Raw genomic sequence first — 18,797 nt, 5'->3', positions numbered from 1 at the left:
AAGCATAATCATCTGTAAAATGAACTGGAGAAGGAAATGGCAAACCACCCTAGCATCTTTGCTAAGAAAACCCCAAATGGGGTCACAGAGAGTAGAACATGACGAAATGACTAATAGATTCTGCTCTAATCTCTTATTTTTAACTCTGAATACATTTCCATTTCAAGTGTGTTTCTTGTAAACAACATATTGTTGAATTCTAATTTCTAATTAATTTTGTTATCCTCTATTATGGGTTAGTTTATCGCACTCACATTTACAGTTATGAATGCTAACTCCATCCTATTTTTGTATACATATCCTTCCCTTTTTTACCCTGTCCCCTCCTCAAGAATTTGTTTTGCTTCTGACCATTGCCTCCCCTCTTATTCTCTACCCCTACTTTCTCTTAACCCTTTTCCCTCCTACGTCCCTGTTGAGTAAGATGCATTTCTGTACCCAACTGTATGTATATGTTTATTCTTCCCTCCTTGAATCAATATAGATAAGAGGAAGGTTCAAGTGTTGCCCCCCACCCCCACTCACTGCTTGCTCCCTCTATTGTATAAAGTTTATCCAGGGATGGGGAACCTGCAGCCTCAAGGCCACATGTGGCCTTCTAGGTCCTCAGGTGTAGCCCTTTGACTGAATCCAAATTTCATAGAATGAATCCTCTTAATAAAAAGATTTGTTCTATAAATCTTGGACTCAGTCAAAAGACCACATCCGAGGACCTAGAAGGCCACATGTGACCTCAAGGCCATAGGTTCCCCACCCCTGGATGAACTCCTACTTGCATCCCATTTATATAAGGTAATTTCCCCTATTCTTCTTCTCCCTTCCTCCCTCTCCCAGTACATTCCTCCTCTCCACCTTTCCATTATTCTTTTGAAATCATCCCAACAAAATAGAATCACACCTAGGCCCTCTGTCTAATTAGATTCCTTCTAAAAGCCCTAGTGATGATTACATTCTGAGGGGGTATGTGTATCTTTTTCCTGTATAAAAATATAAACAGTTTAACTTTATTTAGTAACTTGTGATTTCTCCCTTATGTTTAACTTTTTATGCTTCTCTTGAGTATTGTGTTTGAATGTCAAGATTTTCTATTCAACTCTGGTCTTTTCATCTGGAATGGTAGAAAGTCCTCTGTTTCATTAAATTTTCATTTTTCCTCCCTGTAGGATTAATCTCAGTTTTACTGGATAGGTTAATCTTGGTTGTAATCCTAGATCCTTGGCTTTCCAAAATATTATATTCCAACTCCTCTATTTCTCTAAAATGGTGACTGTTGTGTGGTGACTGTGTTTCCATTGTACTTGGATTCTTTCTTTCCTATTGCTTGCAGTGTTTTCTCTTTCACCTGAAAGTTCTGGAATTTGGATATACCATTCCTGGGAGTTTTCATTTTGGCTTTCTTTTAGGCATTAACCAGTGTATTATTTTGATTTCTACTTCATCCTCTGGTTCTAAGATATCTAGGCAATTTTCCTTTAGAATATTTTTTTTTTTGAAATATGATATCTAGGCCCTTTTCTGTTCATGGCTTTCAAGTAGTCCAATGATTTTTAAATTGTCTCTCCTTAATCTGTTTTCTAGGTCAGTTGTTTTTCCTATGAGATATTTCACATTTCTTTTAACTTTTTAAGTGTTTTGATTTTGTTTTATTATTTCTTGATGAATCATGAAGTCATTAGCTTTCATTTGGCCAATTCTAATTTTTAAGGAGTTATCTTCAGTAAAGTTTTTGTGCCTCTTTTAGAAAGCTGTTAATTTTCTTTTTATAACTTTCTTGCAAAGTGCTCATTTTTTTCCTCTTCTACTCTCATTTGGTTTTTAAGATGATTTTTTGGGTTTGTTTGTTTTTAATTGCTTTCTTTAACGCTGCTAAAAATTCTTGTTGGGTGTATGTCCAATCTGTGTTTTTCTTTGAGGCTTTACTTCTAGCTATTTTCAAATTGTCGTCTTCTATGTTTGTATCTTGAGCTTCCCTGTCATCATTTGTGGTTGTTCAGTCATTTTTCAATCATATTGGACTCTTCATGAACCCATTTGTGGTTTTCTTGGCAGAAATGCTGGAGTGGCTTGCCTTTTCCTTCTCCAGCTTATTTTATGGATGAGGAAACTGAGGCAAATAGAGTTAAGTGACTTGCCCAGGACCACACATTTAGGAAGTGTCTGAGGCCAGATTTGAACTCGGGAAGATTAGCCCAGCACTCTATCCACTGCACCACCTAAATGCCCTCTCTGTCACCATAGTAGTTCAGGTTCTTCTTTTTTTTTTTTTGTTTGCTCAGTCTTCCAGCCTATTTCTTGACTTTGGGCTTTATGTTAGTATTGGGCTCTGCCTACTTCTGGGGAGTGGGGGAATGTCTGGTTTGAGCTTCTCTCTTTTTTTGTCTTTTTGCTGTTTTCATAGCACAATCTTGGGGCCTACAAGTTTTGGGTGCTTCCAGGGTGGTGTGATCTGGGTAAAGGTTTGTACAGAGCCATTTTGGCATGAGCTCTGAAAGTTCCTGTCTGAGTTTGGGTCTGTTGGACTGTGTGTTGTCAAATTGTAGTAGACCACCACTGCACTCAATTACTGTTAGCCCACTGGGAAGTTCTGTAGATTCAGAGAGACTAAACTGCTTGACTCCCCTTTGGTCTTGGTTTCCCATCCTGGTTATTCTACTGAAGGCTTATATGTGGGACTGAAGGTTAAAATTGAGCCCTTCTTTTGCTCTTGGGCTCAGAGCCACACAGCTAAGTTTTGGGGATTTGTTCCTTGTTATCTACACAGCGAGGGCCTTTCTTGCTAACTGCCATTCCTCTCCACCCTGGAACTGGTTAATAGTTAATAGGCCTGTTCCTCTTCACAGCACTGGTTTTGGGGTTCCCTGGGATCTCTTTCTGCCCCAGTGCTTTCAACTCAGTGTTCAGTCTCAGCCCTCTTATCATCCTTAGCTTCCAGAATGTGTCCTCCCCCAACTGCTACCTCTGCTCACTGCCTCTACTGCCACTGCATTGTGCTTCTGGCTAGCTCCCACCCCAGTGTCCACAGACCTTTCTGTCTATCTTCCTAAGCTGTACTGGACTGGAAAAATAATTTGCTGTGACTTCTTCTTGGCTTTCATGATCAGAATTCCATCTAGCATGTTTTCTAGGTTGTTGTAGGGGAAGTTGTTTGGGGAGCTGGGGAAATAAATGCTACTCTCATTCTGTCATCTTGACTCTTATCTCTAGGCAGCTTTATTTAATGATTTCTTGAAATACAATGGCCAAGGTTTTTTGTTTTGTTTTTCCCTGAGAGGGTCATGGTTTTCAGGGAGTCTGATTCTTAAATTCTCTTCTCAACATGTTTTCCGGGTTATTTCTTTCTGATAGCAGATACTTTACATTTTCTATTTTTTTTTCAATCTTTTGACATTGTTCTAATATTTCTTGTTGTCTCATGGAATCATTGAGTTCTTTTAGTTTGATTTTGTTTTTCAAGGAGTCCATTACCAGAATGAGATTTTTTTTATCCTCTGTTCTGTGTTATTTATCCTCTTTTCAATTCCCACCCTCCTTCCCTGCCCAAGCTTTTATTTGAATTACAATTTCAGTTTTATTCTTAAATTAATTTCTTCCAGCAATTCTTGGAATAATTGTGGCAAGGTAATTATTTTCTCTTACTCCTCTTGTACTTTGTGCCAGACTCAGGCTTTGCTATGTGCAACATTATTGTATGGAATAGGCAGGCCCTGTTTGGTCCTTTCTTCTCTGTACTCTGGATGCTGATGTCACTGTAGTTCTGGATGGGTGACTGGCAGTAGATCCTACCTATTGTCTTAATTCTTTGCTTCTATGTTAGTCTTCTTGTGGCTATATGTAGATACATGCTGTCCTCAACCTGTCTCCGTCTCTCTCTCCTTATACAGTCCCTGACAGGCCACAGTTACATACTGGAGATCTTGCTTTGACTTAGGTGTCACTGTCACTGCTATACTAGGTAAGTTCAGGTAGAAAAATATAAGGATAAGAAAGGTCAACTTGGATTAAATCCACAGAAACCATTTGGAGGACATTGGTATGGGAATTGTGCCTTTAAAGATTTAGCTAACTTACTCATGCATGTACCAGTGTTGACTTATGCCAGGCCTGAGCAAATTTTTTTATGCTACATATTGATGCTAGTTAGGCAGCCTTGGAATCAGTTCTGTACCAGCAGAGTGATGGGCACTAAAAAACCCATTTCATTCTCCAGTAAGAGGACTTTGTAATGGACTTTGTAAGCTTTACATAAAATGGATTTATTGGCTTTGAAGTGTGCCATCACTGTTGGATGCTGCCTGCCAGAGATGGTTAACAGCAGTAGCTAAGAGTTCTATCATACCATCGACCAGGAAAGACTGATATGGATGAAGATGTCCTAGGCCTCATGACACTGAAGTTATGGTGATTCCTATAGAAGGTATGAAGGCAGTATGCCTCAGTTTGAAATTCAGTCAATCCAGGAAACCAGTTTGCAATAAGATAGAACAGATGCATTATGAAACAATGCAAGAAATAGTATAAGCAACAAAGCACCCTGAGACCAAACCCCTGTGGATAATGAAAACCTACCTGAACCCATTCCTCAATGTGTTCCTTCTTGGTCATATCCACCCCATCCTAGTGACCCTGAAACCCCAGCTATCATCATGCAAACCCTATTCTCTATCTCCCACCGACTTATCCTTTATTGCCATTCCCCTCAACCACCCTTCCTCAATGTCCCTCTCTAAAGTTACCCACCACTTTTATTGTGCTCGCTGAAATGTGTGTTCTGTATGTAACAAACTTGTTTTCATCTTAAATCTTTTCCTATTGTATTTCTTCTGTTTTCTAGCTCTCTCCAAGACCTGGTTCCCTCCTGATGGCATAACCTTCCTTTCCAGTACTGACTGCACTTTTACTCATTCCCCTCTCCCCCTACTCAGTGGTCAAGGTGAAGGGGTTGAAATACTCCTTGCTCCTCCTCATTGCCACTTTCAGGTTCTCCCTGTGCTACCATCACTTAACTAATTTCTTCTCCTTTCAGATTCACTCATTCCATATCTATCACCCAATCAAAATCATGGTAGCTGTTATCTACCCACTTCTAGGACATTCCCTCTTTCCTTAATGAGTTCAGTGCTTGGCTTACAGTCTTTCTCTCTTTTTCAACAACTTCTTTCATACTAGGGGACTTTTAATATACATATTGATAATCTCTCAAACACCCTAATCTCACAGTTCAACTTTCTCATTTCATCAGCCACACACAGAGATGGTCATACTTTTAATTTTGCCATCACCCTCATATATACCACTTACATGTTCATAAACTCTGAAATTCTTTTATTGGATCATAATCTATTTTCATTCTACCTTTTCCTATGCCTTGTAACCAGAGACCCCATTCTTCATTCACATCATGACTTCCAATCTCTCAACCTCTTAAATCTTTCCCAAGTCATCACCACTATACTAGCTACATTTTCCATCCTTCCCTATCTTGACGCTGTGGTAAGCCAGTTCAACTCTATACTGTCTTCTGTTAAGTCCCTTGTCCCCTTATTGTATCACCAATCTGGCCTTGCAAAGCCTTAGCCTTGGATCACCTCTCCTCTCCCACCCCCCATCAGCAGCCAAGCTGGAGAAAATTATGAAACTATGCTGACTGAGTCTACTACAATTTTATGCTACACAATTTCCACTGAACTCCCACTGCTGCATGACAGTCCTTTTATACCTCCCTAATTAATGCACTGTCCCACTTCCACAACTAATCTTCCACACCTTTTCATCTCTCCCCAAACTTCCCATGGCTCTTCCCACCTACCAACTCAACTGATAACCTTGTCTCATATTTTACTGAAAAATTGAGATTATTCTCTAAGAGTTCCCTCTTCTCCCTTCCTTCCCATCTCATACAACCTCGATGCCTTCTTTGTCTCCTCCTTCACCCCTGGAACACACAATAGGATGGTTTTTCTTGTCTAGGTAAACCCCTCTACATGCATAAATAAATCTCATTCCATCCCATCTTCTCCAGCAAATTGCCTCCTCTATCATGCCCACTTACTCACTTATTCATTCTCTGCCTGTCTGCTGCCTGCTTCCCTACTGCCTACAAACATGTCCATACATCTTTGTGTATTTCTTATCTGAAATAGAAACACTCTGATGTACAGAGCTTCTGAGTAAAGTGATTTATTTGCAAGAGTAGCAATTGCAATCAAATTAGTTCTACTGACACTTCAGTGGTCAGAGCAAATGAATTTACAGAGCTTATTTTTATAGTAAAAAGAAGAGGAACTTACAAGTCGTGGAAAGTGACAAAAATCTCAAGAAACTTGTTATGAACATAATTCAATTCAACAGGCAGGTCAGTTGACCAGTGTACTTTTTAGGACTTTGTACATGCACATTTGTTGCTATTGCCAACTTTGAGGGTGGGCATGTCAGGGGCATAATGGGAGTTTCCAGGGTGGGACAACTATTAGATTTATCATTCTATTTGGTTAGAACTTATGTCTATCATCCTGTCTTTCAAAGGGAGATTGCTGTAGCTAGAAGGTTCTGCAGCAGTATCATCTACAGTTAATTTAAAGGAAATGTAGCTTCTGAGAGGTGCAAAAAGAATTTATAGCCAAAGAAAGAGGAACTTATCCTTAGGAACTTAACTTTTAATAAAAATCTTGGGGGCAGCTAGGTGGCACAGTGGAAAGAACTCTGGCCTTGGAGTCAGGAGGACCTGAGTTCAAATGTGACTTCAGACACTTGACACTTACTAGTTGTGTGACCCTGGGCAAGTCACTTAACCCCAATTGCCTCACCAAAAGAAAAAAAAAAGGAAAAACAAAACAAAAGTCTTCTGATGTCTGACTTAATCTAGTGATTATTTTATTTCTACAAACATATATGTGTACTCTAAATTATCAATAAGTAATAACTACTAATAGAGCCTTAATCCATTAATTCCTTCATCCTATCTTCAAAAAACTCCACTGATCTATCCATACCTGCTAGCTGTCATCCCATCTCTCTCCTCCTTTTTGTGGCTAAACCCCTTAAGAAGGCTTATTATAGTAGGTGCCTTCCAGTTCTTTTCCTCTCACTTCTGTCTTAATGCTTCTGACTTCTGGTTTATTCAACCAGAAGTGCTCCCTCCAAAGTTACTAACAATTTCTTAATTGCTCTATCTGATGGCCTTTTTTCAACCCTCATCCTTCTTGGCCTCTGTGCAGCCATTATTGGTTACCCTTTTCAACTGATACTCTCTTCTCTCAGTCTTTGTGACATCACTCTCTCCTGGTCCTTTGCTTCCCTATCTGATTTAGACTTCTCAGTCTGTTCAATCTTCATCCAGATCACCCTAGGTGTCCCACAAGGCTCTTTCCTGGACCTTCTTCTTTCCTGTATCTATACTACTTCATTTGATGATTTCATCAGCTCCCATGGATTCGATTTACTTTTCTGCTGATGATTCTCAAATTTACTTAATCAGCTGGAACCACTCTGCCAACTCCCAGTCTGACATCTACAACTGTCTATTGGACTTCTAAAATTAAATGTCCCTTGAATATCTTAGATTCAACATTTCCAAAACTGAATTCATTATTTTTCCCCCAAACCTTTTCTTCCTCCTAACTTTCCTATTACTATGGAGGGTACTACAATCCTCCTAGTTACCCAGGCTCACAACCTAACAGTCCCCCTGCCCCATATCTAACCTGTTGACAAGACCTGTCAATTTTACCTTCATAACATTTTTCACATATACCTCTTCTCCCCTCTGACACTGCCACCACTCTGGTTCAGGCCCTCATCACCTCTCACCTGGATTATTGCAACAGCCTGTTGGTTGGTTTCTCCTATTCTAGTCCGTCCTCCATTCAGCTGTCAAACTGATCTTAAAGCACAGGTCTGAAGTCATCTCCTACTCCAGTGGTTCCCTGTCACCTCCAGGATTAAGCATAAAATCCTGTTTGGCATTCAAAGTCTTGTATAACCTGTCCCCTCCCTTCACCTATCAATCTTAACAATCCCTTTCTTCAACCCCTCTTTGATCTAAGGACATTGGCTTCCTTGCTCTTCCTCAAACAGGAAATGCTCTCCTTTATCTCTGCCTCCTGGCTTCCCTGGCTTCCTTCAATTCCCAATTGAAATCCCACCATCTATAGGTCACCTTTCCTGATCTCTCTTAATTCTAGTGCCTTTATTCTCTGTTGCTTATTTCCAATTTATTGTGTATATGACTTGTTTGTACATAGTTGTTTGCAGGTTGTCTCCACCATTATTAAGAGTTTGAACTCTTTGAGACAGGGACTGTCTTTTGCCTTTCTTTATATGTCCAGCACTTACATAATGTCTGGCACATAGTAGGACCTTAATAAATGTTTATTGACTGACAAACAAATCAGAACATTAGAATATAAAAAGAACGGAAAAGAAACTAAATTTCTATAATATAAAGTTCACTTTTAAAAAATATATATTATATTTTAAATGATAATAACAAAATTGCCTTGCCTGTCTATGCTACATTCTGAATTTTCTATAGGGTATTAACATTTTTTCACTGATACTCATTTTTTTTCTTCTTTTTTTCCCCATCACTATCCACCAACCTGTCCCAATCCCCTCAACAGAAGCCTTTCTGCTTGTAACAAATAAACATGTCAAGGCAAAAAAAAAAAATCCAGTTCTAAATTTCTGATCTCATAAACACATTAGCCCTCTCAGAATAACTCTTCTCCTGTACCCTCTGGTTCATTGTCTGCCATCAGGTTGGAAATATGTTTCTTCATTAGTCTTCTGAAGTTATGATAGGCCTACTTCTAATTGTTTTCCTTTACATTATTGTAGGATGATAAGATCATGGATTTAGAGCCAAAAGGGGCTCTAATGATTTGCCTGGGGTCAGTATATAAATTGCTTACCTGGTTCTGCTCATTTTGTTTTATTTCAGTTCATGTAATAGTTTCCAGGTATCTCTAAATCCATCATGTTTGTGATTCTGTCCATTGCAAAAAATATTCCATCACATTCATATGCCATAATTTGTTTAGCCATTCAGAAATTGATGAACAGCCCCTTCATTTCCACTTCTTTTCTACAACATAAAATGCTGCTACAAATACTTTTGTTTATATAAGCCCTTTATGTCTTTTGCCTTCCTTGTGGCAATATGTCTACTGGTGGTATTACTTGCTGATTATGCATAGTTTAGTGATGCTTGGGTCCTAAATTACTTTCCAGAATGGGTTGACCAATTTACAGTTCTACCAACAGTGTATTAGTGTTCCTGTCCTCCCAAAGCCCTTTTATCAATTGTCATGTTCCTCTTTTGTCATCTTTGCCAATCAGAATGTTAATTTAAATCTCAAATTGTTTTAATTTGCATTTCTCTTAATAGTGATTTAGAACATTTTTATCAGATTGTTGAGAGCTTAGGGAGCTCTCTTCTCATACCTCTTCTGTGGGGCTATGCTTGTTCTTTGTTATTTTGTACATTTTTTATTTTTATTTTTTGCACTTCTGCTTTTTTGTGGTGGTTCTTTACATTTATATTGTTGTAGCTAGTGGATATCATATTTTCTTGACTTTACTTCACTGCATTGGACTGTCTTTATGTTTATCATATTCATTGTTTCTTACAACACAATAATTTTTCATTACATTCATGTACTACAGTTTGTTTAGTTATTCCCCAGTCAGTGGGTATCTACTTGGTTTCTAGTTCTTTTTTTACAACAAAAAGTGCTGCTCCATCAACAGTGAATTAGTGTGCCTGTCTTTCTATACCTCAACACTGATTATTCTTGTCTTTTTTCATCTTTGCCAATTCTCTTGGTGTGATGTGAAACCTCAGAGTTGTTTTAATATGTATTTTTTATTATTTATTTGGAGCAACTTTTTTTATACTCCCTGTTGATAGTTTGGTTTTCTTTCTTTGAGAAATGTCTGTTTGAATCCTTTTATCATTTATCTATTAAGGAATGGTTATCACTCATGTTTTTGAACCAGTTTCTTAAATGTCTTACATATGAGATCTTTACCAGAGAATCCTTACAAAGATTTTTTCTCAATTAATTATCTTTTCTTCTAATTTTAGCTCAATTATTCTTATTTGTACAAAATCTTTTCAATTTTATAATACTCAAAATTGTTCATTTTATCTTGAATGACCCTTCCTATCCCTTGTCTGGTCAGAGAGATGGCTTAGCCTATATCCTGTGTCTTCCCCTATCCAGTATTGCTCTGATTTTTATTATGCCTACCTAAGCATAATGTATTTGGAACTTACTGTGGCATATGTTGTGAGATGTTGGTCTAAACCTCAATTCTGCCAGGCTTCTTTACAGTTTTCACAGTAGTTCTTGTTGAATCACCTCATTATTTGTTGTCCTAGGATTTAGGTGACAATTTAGTCTACTTCTTCATGGCCCACATCTCAAACATCCTATAGGACCGCAATACCTTTATGTCCTGCTTCTTGCCTCTGTGCTTCCTCTTTTCTTCTCCAGTTCTCTCTGTGTCTCTGCCTGGCTGGCTCTTATCTGCAGAGAGAATGGGGAACTTTCTATCAGTGAGCACCCAAAACTTTGACTGCAACATTTGGCATAGTAGTCCTACGTAATTATACACAAATGCATTTCTCTTTTAATGAGGTTCCTTTTTTTTTTAAGCAGTTTGTGTACCCAAATTGATTAGGCCTTTTTTTATGTGTTGAAGAGAGTAGAAAGAAGGTTTATATCCCAGGGAATAGGAGACCAAATCTGAAAGAAGAACATTTTGTGTTCAGATCAATTTTAATGGAGAAGTTTTAAAATAAATTTTGTTTAATATTACTTTTTTTTTTAAGGAAAGGACAATTTCAGGCATGAAGAATATCATTGCTGAAATGGAGCAGGCATCAAGGTAATTCTCAATTAGTATTTGGGAAAAGACACAAAGTTTTTATAGACCTGACAAATGACCAATTGCATTATTATTTTTTATATTGTTTCTGAAATTTTATAGAACATGAAATTTTACATTTAGTTTTTGAAACTTTGTCACATCCATCTCTATAAACTTGTGTTTTACTTTTCAGTATTGTCTTTTTTTATTGTTGTTCTGCATCAGTAAAATGCTTCTAATGTCCCTGTTTGACTTGTAAAATAGACAATCAACTGAAGCTCTTATCATGTGTGAACAAGACATTTCCAGAATGCGTAGACAACTGGATGAAACAAGTGATGAGCTTGCTCAGATTGCTAGAGAAAGAGAGGCCTTGGCTCGTGACAATGATAAACTCCAAGAGTCAGTCTCTAGAATTAAGCAGGAAAACCAGGTATTTTTACTGATAGAATCCTTTATTACATGCAAATTTACAATTCTTATCTTAATTGCAAATGAGGTATAGGTTATAATTAGATAAATTAGGATTAAGAAAATGCAGGTTGGTTTAGACCTCTGCTCATAGCTAACCTCCACTTACTTTTTCAATGAAAGCCAGAAGATGTGACGTGAATGGCAATGAGCTATTGTTTTCTGTTAAAAAATTTTAAACAAAATACTGTAAGGTAGCACACTCAGATGTTTTAGTAAATGGAGATCCTCTTTTAATGAAAAGAAAGAAAAATATTCTGTGATGCTTTAAGAGCAATTCTACTTAAAGGCAGAGGTATTGGCTAGATTGTATTTTTAGGTCCTTTCTAGCCTAACTCTATATTTGTATATTTATTTTATTTTTTGTTGTGTGTAGGTCATTTTATGTATCTTCTTTTTATTGTAAGATTTTCTTGCTTCTCTTATTCTTAATGTCAGCCAATTACTTCTGCAGTTTGTGCCTGTATTATTAAACATTTCGTCTTCTATATTGTCATTTTCTGCCAATTTTTGTATCTAGTTGAAAGATGATTTCATCATCTTTAGTATTCATTTTTATAGTTCCCCCATCACTGTACATTTTTTTCATTTGGCATTAGCTGTAACTTAATGTGATTTTTCTCACAAATTTTATACTTTGAAAAGGCATAAATTTTTTTGTGATGGTTACATAAACAGCCATCAAGATGCATCAACATACTAATTACTAATGTTTTCTCTCTGCATTTAGTATATATTTATAAAACCAAAAGGTATGAATTTATAGGGCCTTTCTAAATTATCTTTTTTATATTCTGACAAGATAGGTAGACAAAAATCAAGAGATTACATTTGTGAAAAATGCTTTTTTTGTTTTGTTTTAAACAGGTGTTATCCAAAAAATTGACTGAAAATCAAACTGAGCTTAGTGATTTAAAACAGAAGAGCCATGACTGTAACAGTGATGTTAACAAGCTGAAATCTTTACTAAAGGCTGAAGTATGTATATGTATTTTGTTTTTGCTTTTAATTATCACTGTATTTAAATAAGAGTTTTTAATAGAGATGAATTAAATCAAAGGTACATCTAGTAAAAGGTGATCATGACATTTTGAACACATCTGTAATATTTAGTGTTCAAGGGCAATAACAATAATAACTGAAGATGGATTTATTATAGCTTTAGAATTTCATCATCAGTATCATCATAATAATGACAAAAAGGTAACACTTGATATTTGTATAATAGTGCTTTAAGGTTTATAGAACTCTTTACAGACTTGTTATCATTTGATCCTCACAAAAATGCTTTGAGACAAATGTTGTTATCCTCATTTTGCAGATGAAGAAACTAAGATTTAGAGAGTAAGTAACTTATTTCATGGTTACTCACCTGGTAAATGTAGGAGGCAGAATCTGAAGCCTTTTCTCCCCTGTATACAAATGTAAAGCTTTCCACTATGCTATACTGCTTTTTGAGGATCTAGTAAGATGACTGAAGATGGCTTCATACTGAAGAAACTCTCTTTTACAATCTTGGAGGAAGTAAATTAATAATTTCTAATCCACCCCCCAACAGAAAAGAACCATTGTAATTAGAAAATGTTGGTCAGGGCTGCCTAACCATTTTGTGGATCACATTGCCCTGCTTGTTCTGGAATGATTGGTCTTTGTCATAAGTATTGTAATATGACTGCTTATCTAAAATAGTCTAATAGTGAACGCATTATAAGATAGCTGGCCAAAAGGGAATCCTGGGTCTATCTGTGAACTCATATGGAGGTCATTTTCTATAGAGTATAAAAGAAGAGATCATAGTTGGCTGGGTCCCAGCTTGAGTGTAAGTCTATACCTGATGGCAAGTAATCTGTGCTCTCCGTGACAGAGAGAGGGACCCAGGGAGCGACTGCACTCAAGGAGTCACTTACTCAAGTCTGACTGACTCTGGGACTTAGAGCCACTGCATCCCCTCCTCCATTCTACCATACAAAGGGCTCAAAATCGATGAGCCCGGCTCCTCTGAGAGTTGGAAGTGGTGACATTTTTAGTTTCAAAGCTGTTTCTACAGACAAGAAAAGACCCTAATTGTCTGTAACAGCAAATTCAAAATTGATTTTTCTGTTCCATGGACATCATTTCAAAGAAGTGCAGGGGACAGGGATCACCTCTGCCTTTTTTTCTTCTATTTTCGTGGAACCACTGTGGTTGTGTTCATTAGGAATCGTGTGTCACATATGTCTATTCCAGGTAAATATAAGAGCAACTTGAAAATTACCGGAGTGGACAAGCTTGAACAAGGATGATGGATGTAGGTATATATCCACTGGGAAAAGTCATACCCCAAAACATAAAATGTATTTACTAGATTGATACAGCTACACAGCATCCCACAATAACAATATTTTAATTTTTTATTACAAATTTCTTTTGCTTACCTTGTTTAATGATTTCTTAATATTAGTTAGTCAAGAATTACTTTGGGGGCTCTTACTATGTGCTTATTACTGTGCTAAGTATTATGGGAAAACTACAAAAGACACGCCCTTTGTCTGCATTAATAATAACAGTTGATGGATTTATAGCATTTTAAGGTTTGTAAGACAATTTACATATATTATCTAATTTGATCCTCACAACAACCTTGTGAGGTATATACCCTTTTATTATCCCCATTTTATGTATTGAAAAATGAGGTTGATGTATATTAAATGATTTGCTCAAGGTCAGAAAGCTAATGTGTCTGAAGTGCTATTCAAACCCAAGTCTTCCTGACTCCAAGTCTCCTGCTTTACCCACTGTCCTCAAAACAGGGACACCAGTTATAGGTAAAGTGATTACAATATATGTTATGTTTTGAGGGACACCTAAAGATCCTTCTCATAAATATCATCACTAAACTACTTTGTTGTCTAAGTTTCCATCATTAGAGATTCAGTCCTTTAAAATTGTGTCTTTAAGAGTCTGTTATTAAATTATGAAAATTCTTTTCCACCAACTTGATATTTGATAGTATTTAGAGATACCATTTTAAGTCATTGTCAACTATTATAAATAGTTGATATTTATAATAATAAACATATACTTACATTAATCATATAATCATCAGTTTATGTAATAAATTTAATATAAATTCAGTTATGAGATAGATGAGAGAATCGATACAGGTAAATTTTTGATGAGGGTAGATGTATGGGTCTGAAATTTATTTTGGCATTGGGACCTGGATATGGGGCATCACATTGTGGGGAATCTACAGCCCAGCAACAGTATGAATGTACTTAAGCCTAGCAAAAGGGACTGAAAAAGTGAAGGCAGAAGAGGGAATAATATTGAAGTTAGGTGAGTAGAGCCCTAAAGGGCAACTTTTCCTTCTTAACATTTTGGACTAGGAGTTTACAATCTTATAGGAAAGTAAACTTATTTACATTGACAGAAAATAAGACAGTTTAAGATAAAATATTAAATGTTATGGCATAGATAGTGAGTGAGTACAATAGGTATTCAGAGAATAGAGAGATTAATATGGCATAGAGTCATTAGAAAAGATGCAATATGTATATAGATAGATAGATACATGGATGGATAGATGGATGTCTTTTAATACCTAGGAGCAGCATGTGCAATGAGATATAACTTTGTCCAGGGAACTAATTTGGGGAACTTTGATACAAAAATATCTTTATTGGATCTTGCCTCCAGCGTAACAAAAAACATGTGTTAAATGTTGTTTGTTTAGTATTTTACAGTGCTAAAGGATTTTCATGACTAGTAAAAAAGATTCAGCTAGATATTATATGAAAAGGGAATTTTATTGTGCTAGATATAGCCTTTAAAATATCAGTTACAGTTAATATTTGAAAACTCATCTCATGATTTCATTGTCTTATTTTTACTGAGAATATTTATATGGAACATAAAACAATGAAATTGACTGAAAAGGTAGAGAGATAATGAGCCTAGCCATTATAGGAATAGTAGAAGTTATACATCTGCTCTCTGACAGACATAATGGGAAATAAAGCCTGGACCTCAGAAACTTTACTGTGCTCAAGTGGCTAGTTTACTGTATACACTGTAAGAGTTCAACTCAACAAATGTGTGCTGATTTTACAGACACAGCTGAAAAATTTCTCAGAGGAGAAAATCTGACTCAGAACCACAAGGTGGAAGTATTACACAGAATGTCATGTGTTCTGTTTCTCCTTCATTCTTCCTAGAACTCCAGATATTAGGATGATCAGAAGAGAGCCATAGATAAGAGAGAGAATATCCAAAGTTTGGGATATTTTTCTTAAGTTTAGACTCCTTTCTAAGGAAATAGACTGTTATTCCTGTTACCTCAAATATCACCTGAATGTTAGTATGATTGTTCCACTTACATATTTTAAAATAATGTAATAATGTCTGGTTTTTATTTTGTATAGCTGCCTTCTTTCCCCCTTGCCCCCAATTTCCATCAATCCCTTCATTATAAAGTTTTAAATACTCAAATACTGCTTCTACCTTTTGTACCTGATAGGTTTGCTTCTTCAGCAGTTATCTTTGGTGTCATATTTAATTCTTGGCTTCCAGGCAAAAATTGAAAAAGGTCCCATGACTGTGGATAGTAGTATATCATGAAAACAGGGCATGAAGCCAGAACTAGAAGAGTCAAGTGGAGTTGTGAACAGAATATTTGGAATGCTAAGAAACTAGATATCAAGAAAATAATATCTAACAGATAGTACTTTTAAGGTTTGCAAAGCACTTTTACATATATGTTAATTATCTCATTTCATATTATAACAGTACTATAAGGTAGGTGCTATTTTTATCCCCAGTTTACACATGAGGAAACTGAGGCTGAAAAGATTAAATGACTTCCCTAATGTCACACAGCTACCGAATGTCTAAGGCAGGATTTAAATTCAGACTCACTCCAAGTACAGTGTTCTATCCACTACATCACCTTGAAGTTGTCTGCTACACCAAAGGTAATTTGACAACTGTGTAATTTCTAGAGATTAAATGAAGGTAATCTGACAAGGAGCTAAAACCAGAGAATTACACAGGTGCCAAAATTCTAAGCAAGATCAGAACAAGTAAGGACCAGAAAACACAATATGGTAAGAGGGGATTAAGCTGGTTGAAAAGCCATGTTCTAGGAGAAACTCTCACAACTGAAGCCCCACAGAAGTGGACTAATGATAGCTTGGCAAATAGGCAGTTTTAGAGAATTAATAAAACACCATCTACTATCCCTACTTGAACAATAACTTTAGCCCTTAACTCTTCCATTACCATTCCATTATCTAGAGACCAAAGGAACTGTTTGAATAAATTGTAGAGTTTGAAGTGTTTATATTCCTGCTTGAAGGCAAGATGATTTCCCACAAGAGAGACAGACAGACAGACAGATAGACAGATGGGTGGATGGATGACCAAGTGTAAGTTGTCCATCTCTTTACAGAACTCATGGAATGAATTCCTTCTCTGTTGGATAGAATGAAGAGCTTTTAAATATGATTAAAGAAAAGATCCAAGAAGGGAACCAACCAGTGCTATTCGGAAGAAACAAAAATACTCTAAAGAGCCAGGGGTAGGGGATGGGGCAGAGAGTCAAAATCAGTGTTAAGTAGTTGATGGATGTAAGGCATGAAAGAAAGAAAAAAAGAAATTTTACACCCATAGAATTATAGGATAGATATGAGGCTCTTTTCATACAGTGTAGATAAGCATCTCACTTCACAAAATGAGAAAGCTCCATTGATATCAAAACCTAAGAAGAAACAGGTTACTGATCCTAAGAAAAAGATGTCCTGGTGATTAATGACCTCTTCATGAAAGTTTACATGAGTGGCTATAGGGACCTGATATGACCAATTGAAGGGTTTCTGTCTTCCTGGAATATGTATCTGGGACATGATGGGAGACCTTGTTGAGCCTTTCACTTCTGCTGACCATTATCCAGCTTTGGTGATTAATGTTACAGAAGAAACCTGAAAATAATTTGAAGGGACTATGGAATCCAGGCCAGGAAGCTGTGGAGGAATTTGGGGATACAGGTGATGTTTTCATCATCCTTATTTATATTTGAGGGCTTGGGGAAGGAACAACCATATGAGCAATGTTAGTGGTTAAATAAAGTGTCACCTAACAAGGTTTGGTTTTCTAGAGCATGGTTTAAGGAAAGAAAGTGAAGGGATTTTAGCAAGAGATGATGTATATCTTACATGGAGAGAGAAGAACATATTTGCCTGAAGACTCGCTCATCTGGTCAAGATACAGGGCTAATAAATGGTGGAAGGATTTAAACTGAAAATGTAGGAGAGGGAGAAAAACTCCACATGTGAAATTATAAGAAAGATATTTTGAGCAGTGGGTATGACACAGGAAGAATAGTAGTAGAACACATTTCTCATAATTAGTAGGAGAAAACTGTAAAGACGAACAGAAATACAGCAGTAATGCTTATGGCCTAATAGTTTTATAAACCATTGTGTCTATGGATTCATTTCTTTTGTGACCTCCATGTGCCAGTCTGTCATTAAAGAGAATACTATGCAAGGAGTTAGACTTGAGCCCAGCAAACTATCAAGTCTGTTAATGATACTAAATTTCTACACTCACTTTCTTTGTTCTTGATTGATGCTAGTTTATCCTTGACTTTTTTCTCAACCTCATTTCCAGCTTCTGTCTATGTCAGTGCCCTAAGGAGACATTGGCTTTCCATAATCATTTTGATCTGATCTTTTTTGATGTGTTTCTCTAGATCTTCCAATCTTATCTGTGACTTACTTAGTTCTTCATCTTCTCCTGATAACTGATTCTTGGTTCCTTCTTTCTTACAGTGCATAGCTGTTTACAATCATTGTATCTATTGCTGGGATGGTAACTCCCAAATGACTACTATGAGGTGATCATATGTGACAATATTCCTGTGCTCCATTATACAACACAGTTCTAAGAAAACAAAATATCTCTCTTCAGGGCTATCTAGGATAAAGTAGAATGTGTTTATTTGTCAAGTATCTTCAACACTAGATGGGTTAAAACCTGGGATGATGATTAGGAATTTTTTTAAAGTATTTGTCATGTAATGGAAAGAACACTGGACTTAGAATAGAAAAAATGCTGGAGGAAACAATTTCCTGTTGAACTAGGTAATATCCTTATTATGAGATCTGCAGTTAAATAGAGCAGACTAATCAGCCTATATTTCTTCTCTTAACATTTCACTGGATAGGTCAAGAAGCTTTGAAAATTTCTTCCCTTGTTGGGGGCGGAGCCAAGATGACAGAGTAAAAGCAGTGACTTGCTTGAGCTCTCCCCCAAACCCCTCCAAATACCTACAAAAAATGGCTCTAAACAAATTCTAAAGCAGCAGAACCCACAAAAAAGACAGAGTGAAACAAATATCCAGCCAAAGACAGCCTAGATGGTTGATCAGAAAGGTATATCGCGCCGGGCGGGGAGAGGAACGCAGTTCAGTGTGG

General features: G+C 36.7%; 1 protein-coding gene across 15 annotated transcripts in view; it reads left to right on the top strand.

Moving 5' to 3' along the window:
• The window catches only part of TSGA10 (testis specific 10), a 99,162-nt gene that overhangs the window by 44,614 nt on the left and 35,751 nt on the right, over positions 1–18,797 (top strand). For all 15 annotated transcript variants that reach the window (XR_003568620.1, XR_003568619.1, XR_003568618.1 and 12 more), the window contains 3 exons: positions 10,835–10,890; positions 11,137–11,305; positions 12,211–12,321. Coding sequence is in view for 12 of the 15 variants with exons in the window: in XM_027856666.1 (XP_027712467.1) it covers positions 10,835–10,890; positions 11,137–11,305; positions 12,211–12,321 (336 nt within the window). In the remaining 3 variants the exon portion in view is untranslated. The remainder of the gene's footprint in view (positions 1–10,834; positions 10,891–11,136; positions 11,306–12,210; positions 12,322–18,797) is intronic.

Source organism: Vombatus ursinus, unplaced genomic scaffold, assembly GCF_900497805.2.
Source record: "Vombatus ursinus unplaced genomic scaffold, bare-nosed wombat genome assembly UNPS02011591.1, whole genome shotgun sequence".
Lineage (NCBI taxonomy): Eukaryota > Metazoa > Chordata > Mammalia > Diprotodontia > Vombatidae > Vombatus > Vombatus ursinus.
Note: the sequence above shows the minus strand (reverse complement) of the source record. Positions and strands in the feature narration are given on the sequence as shown.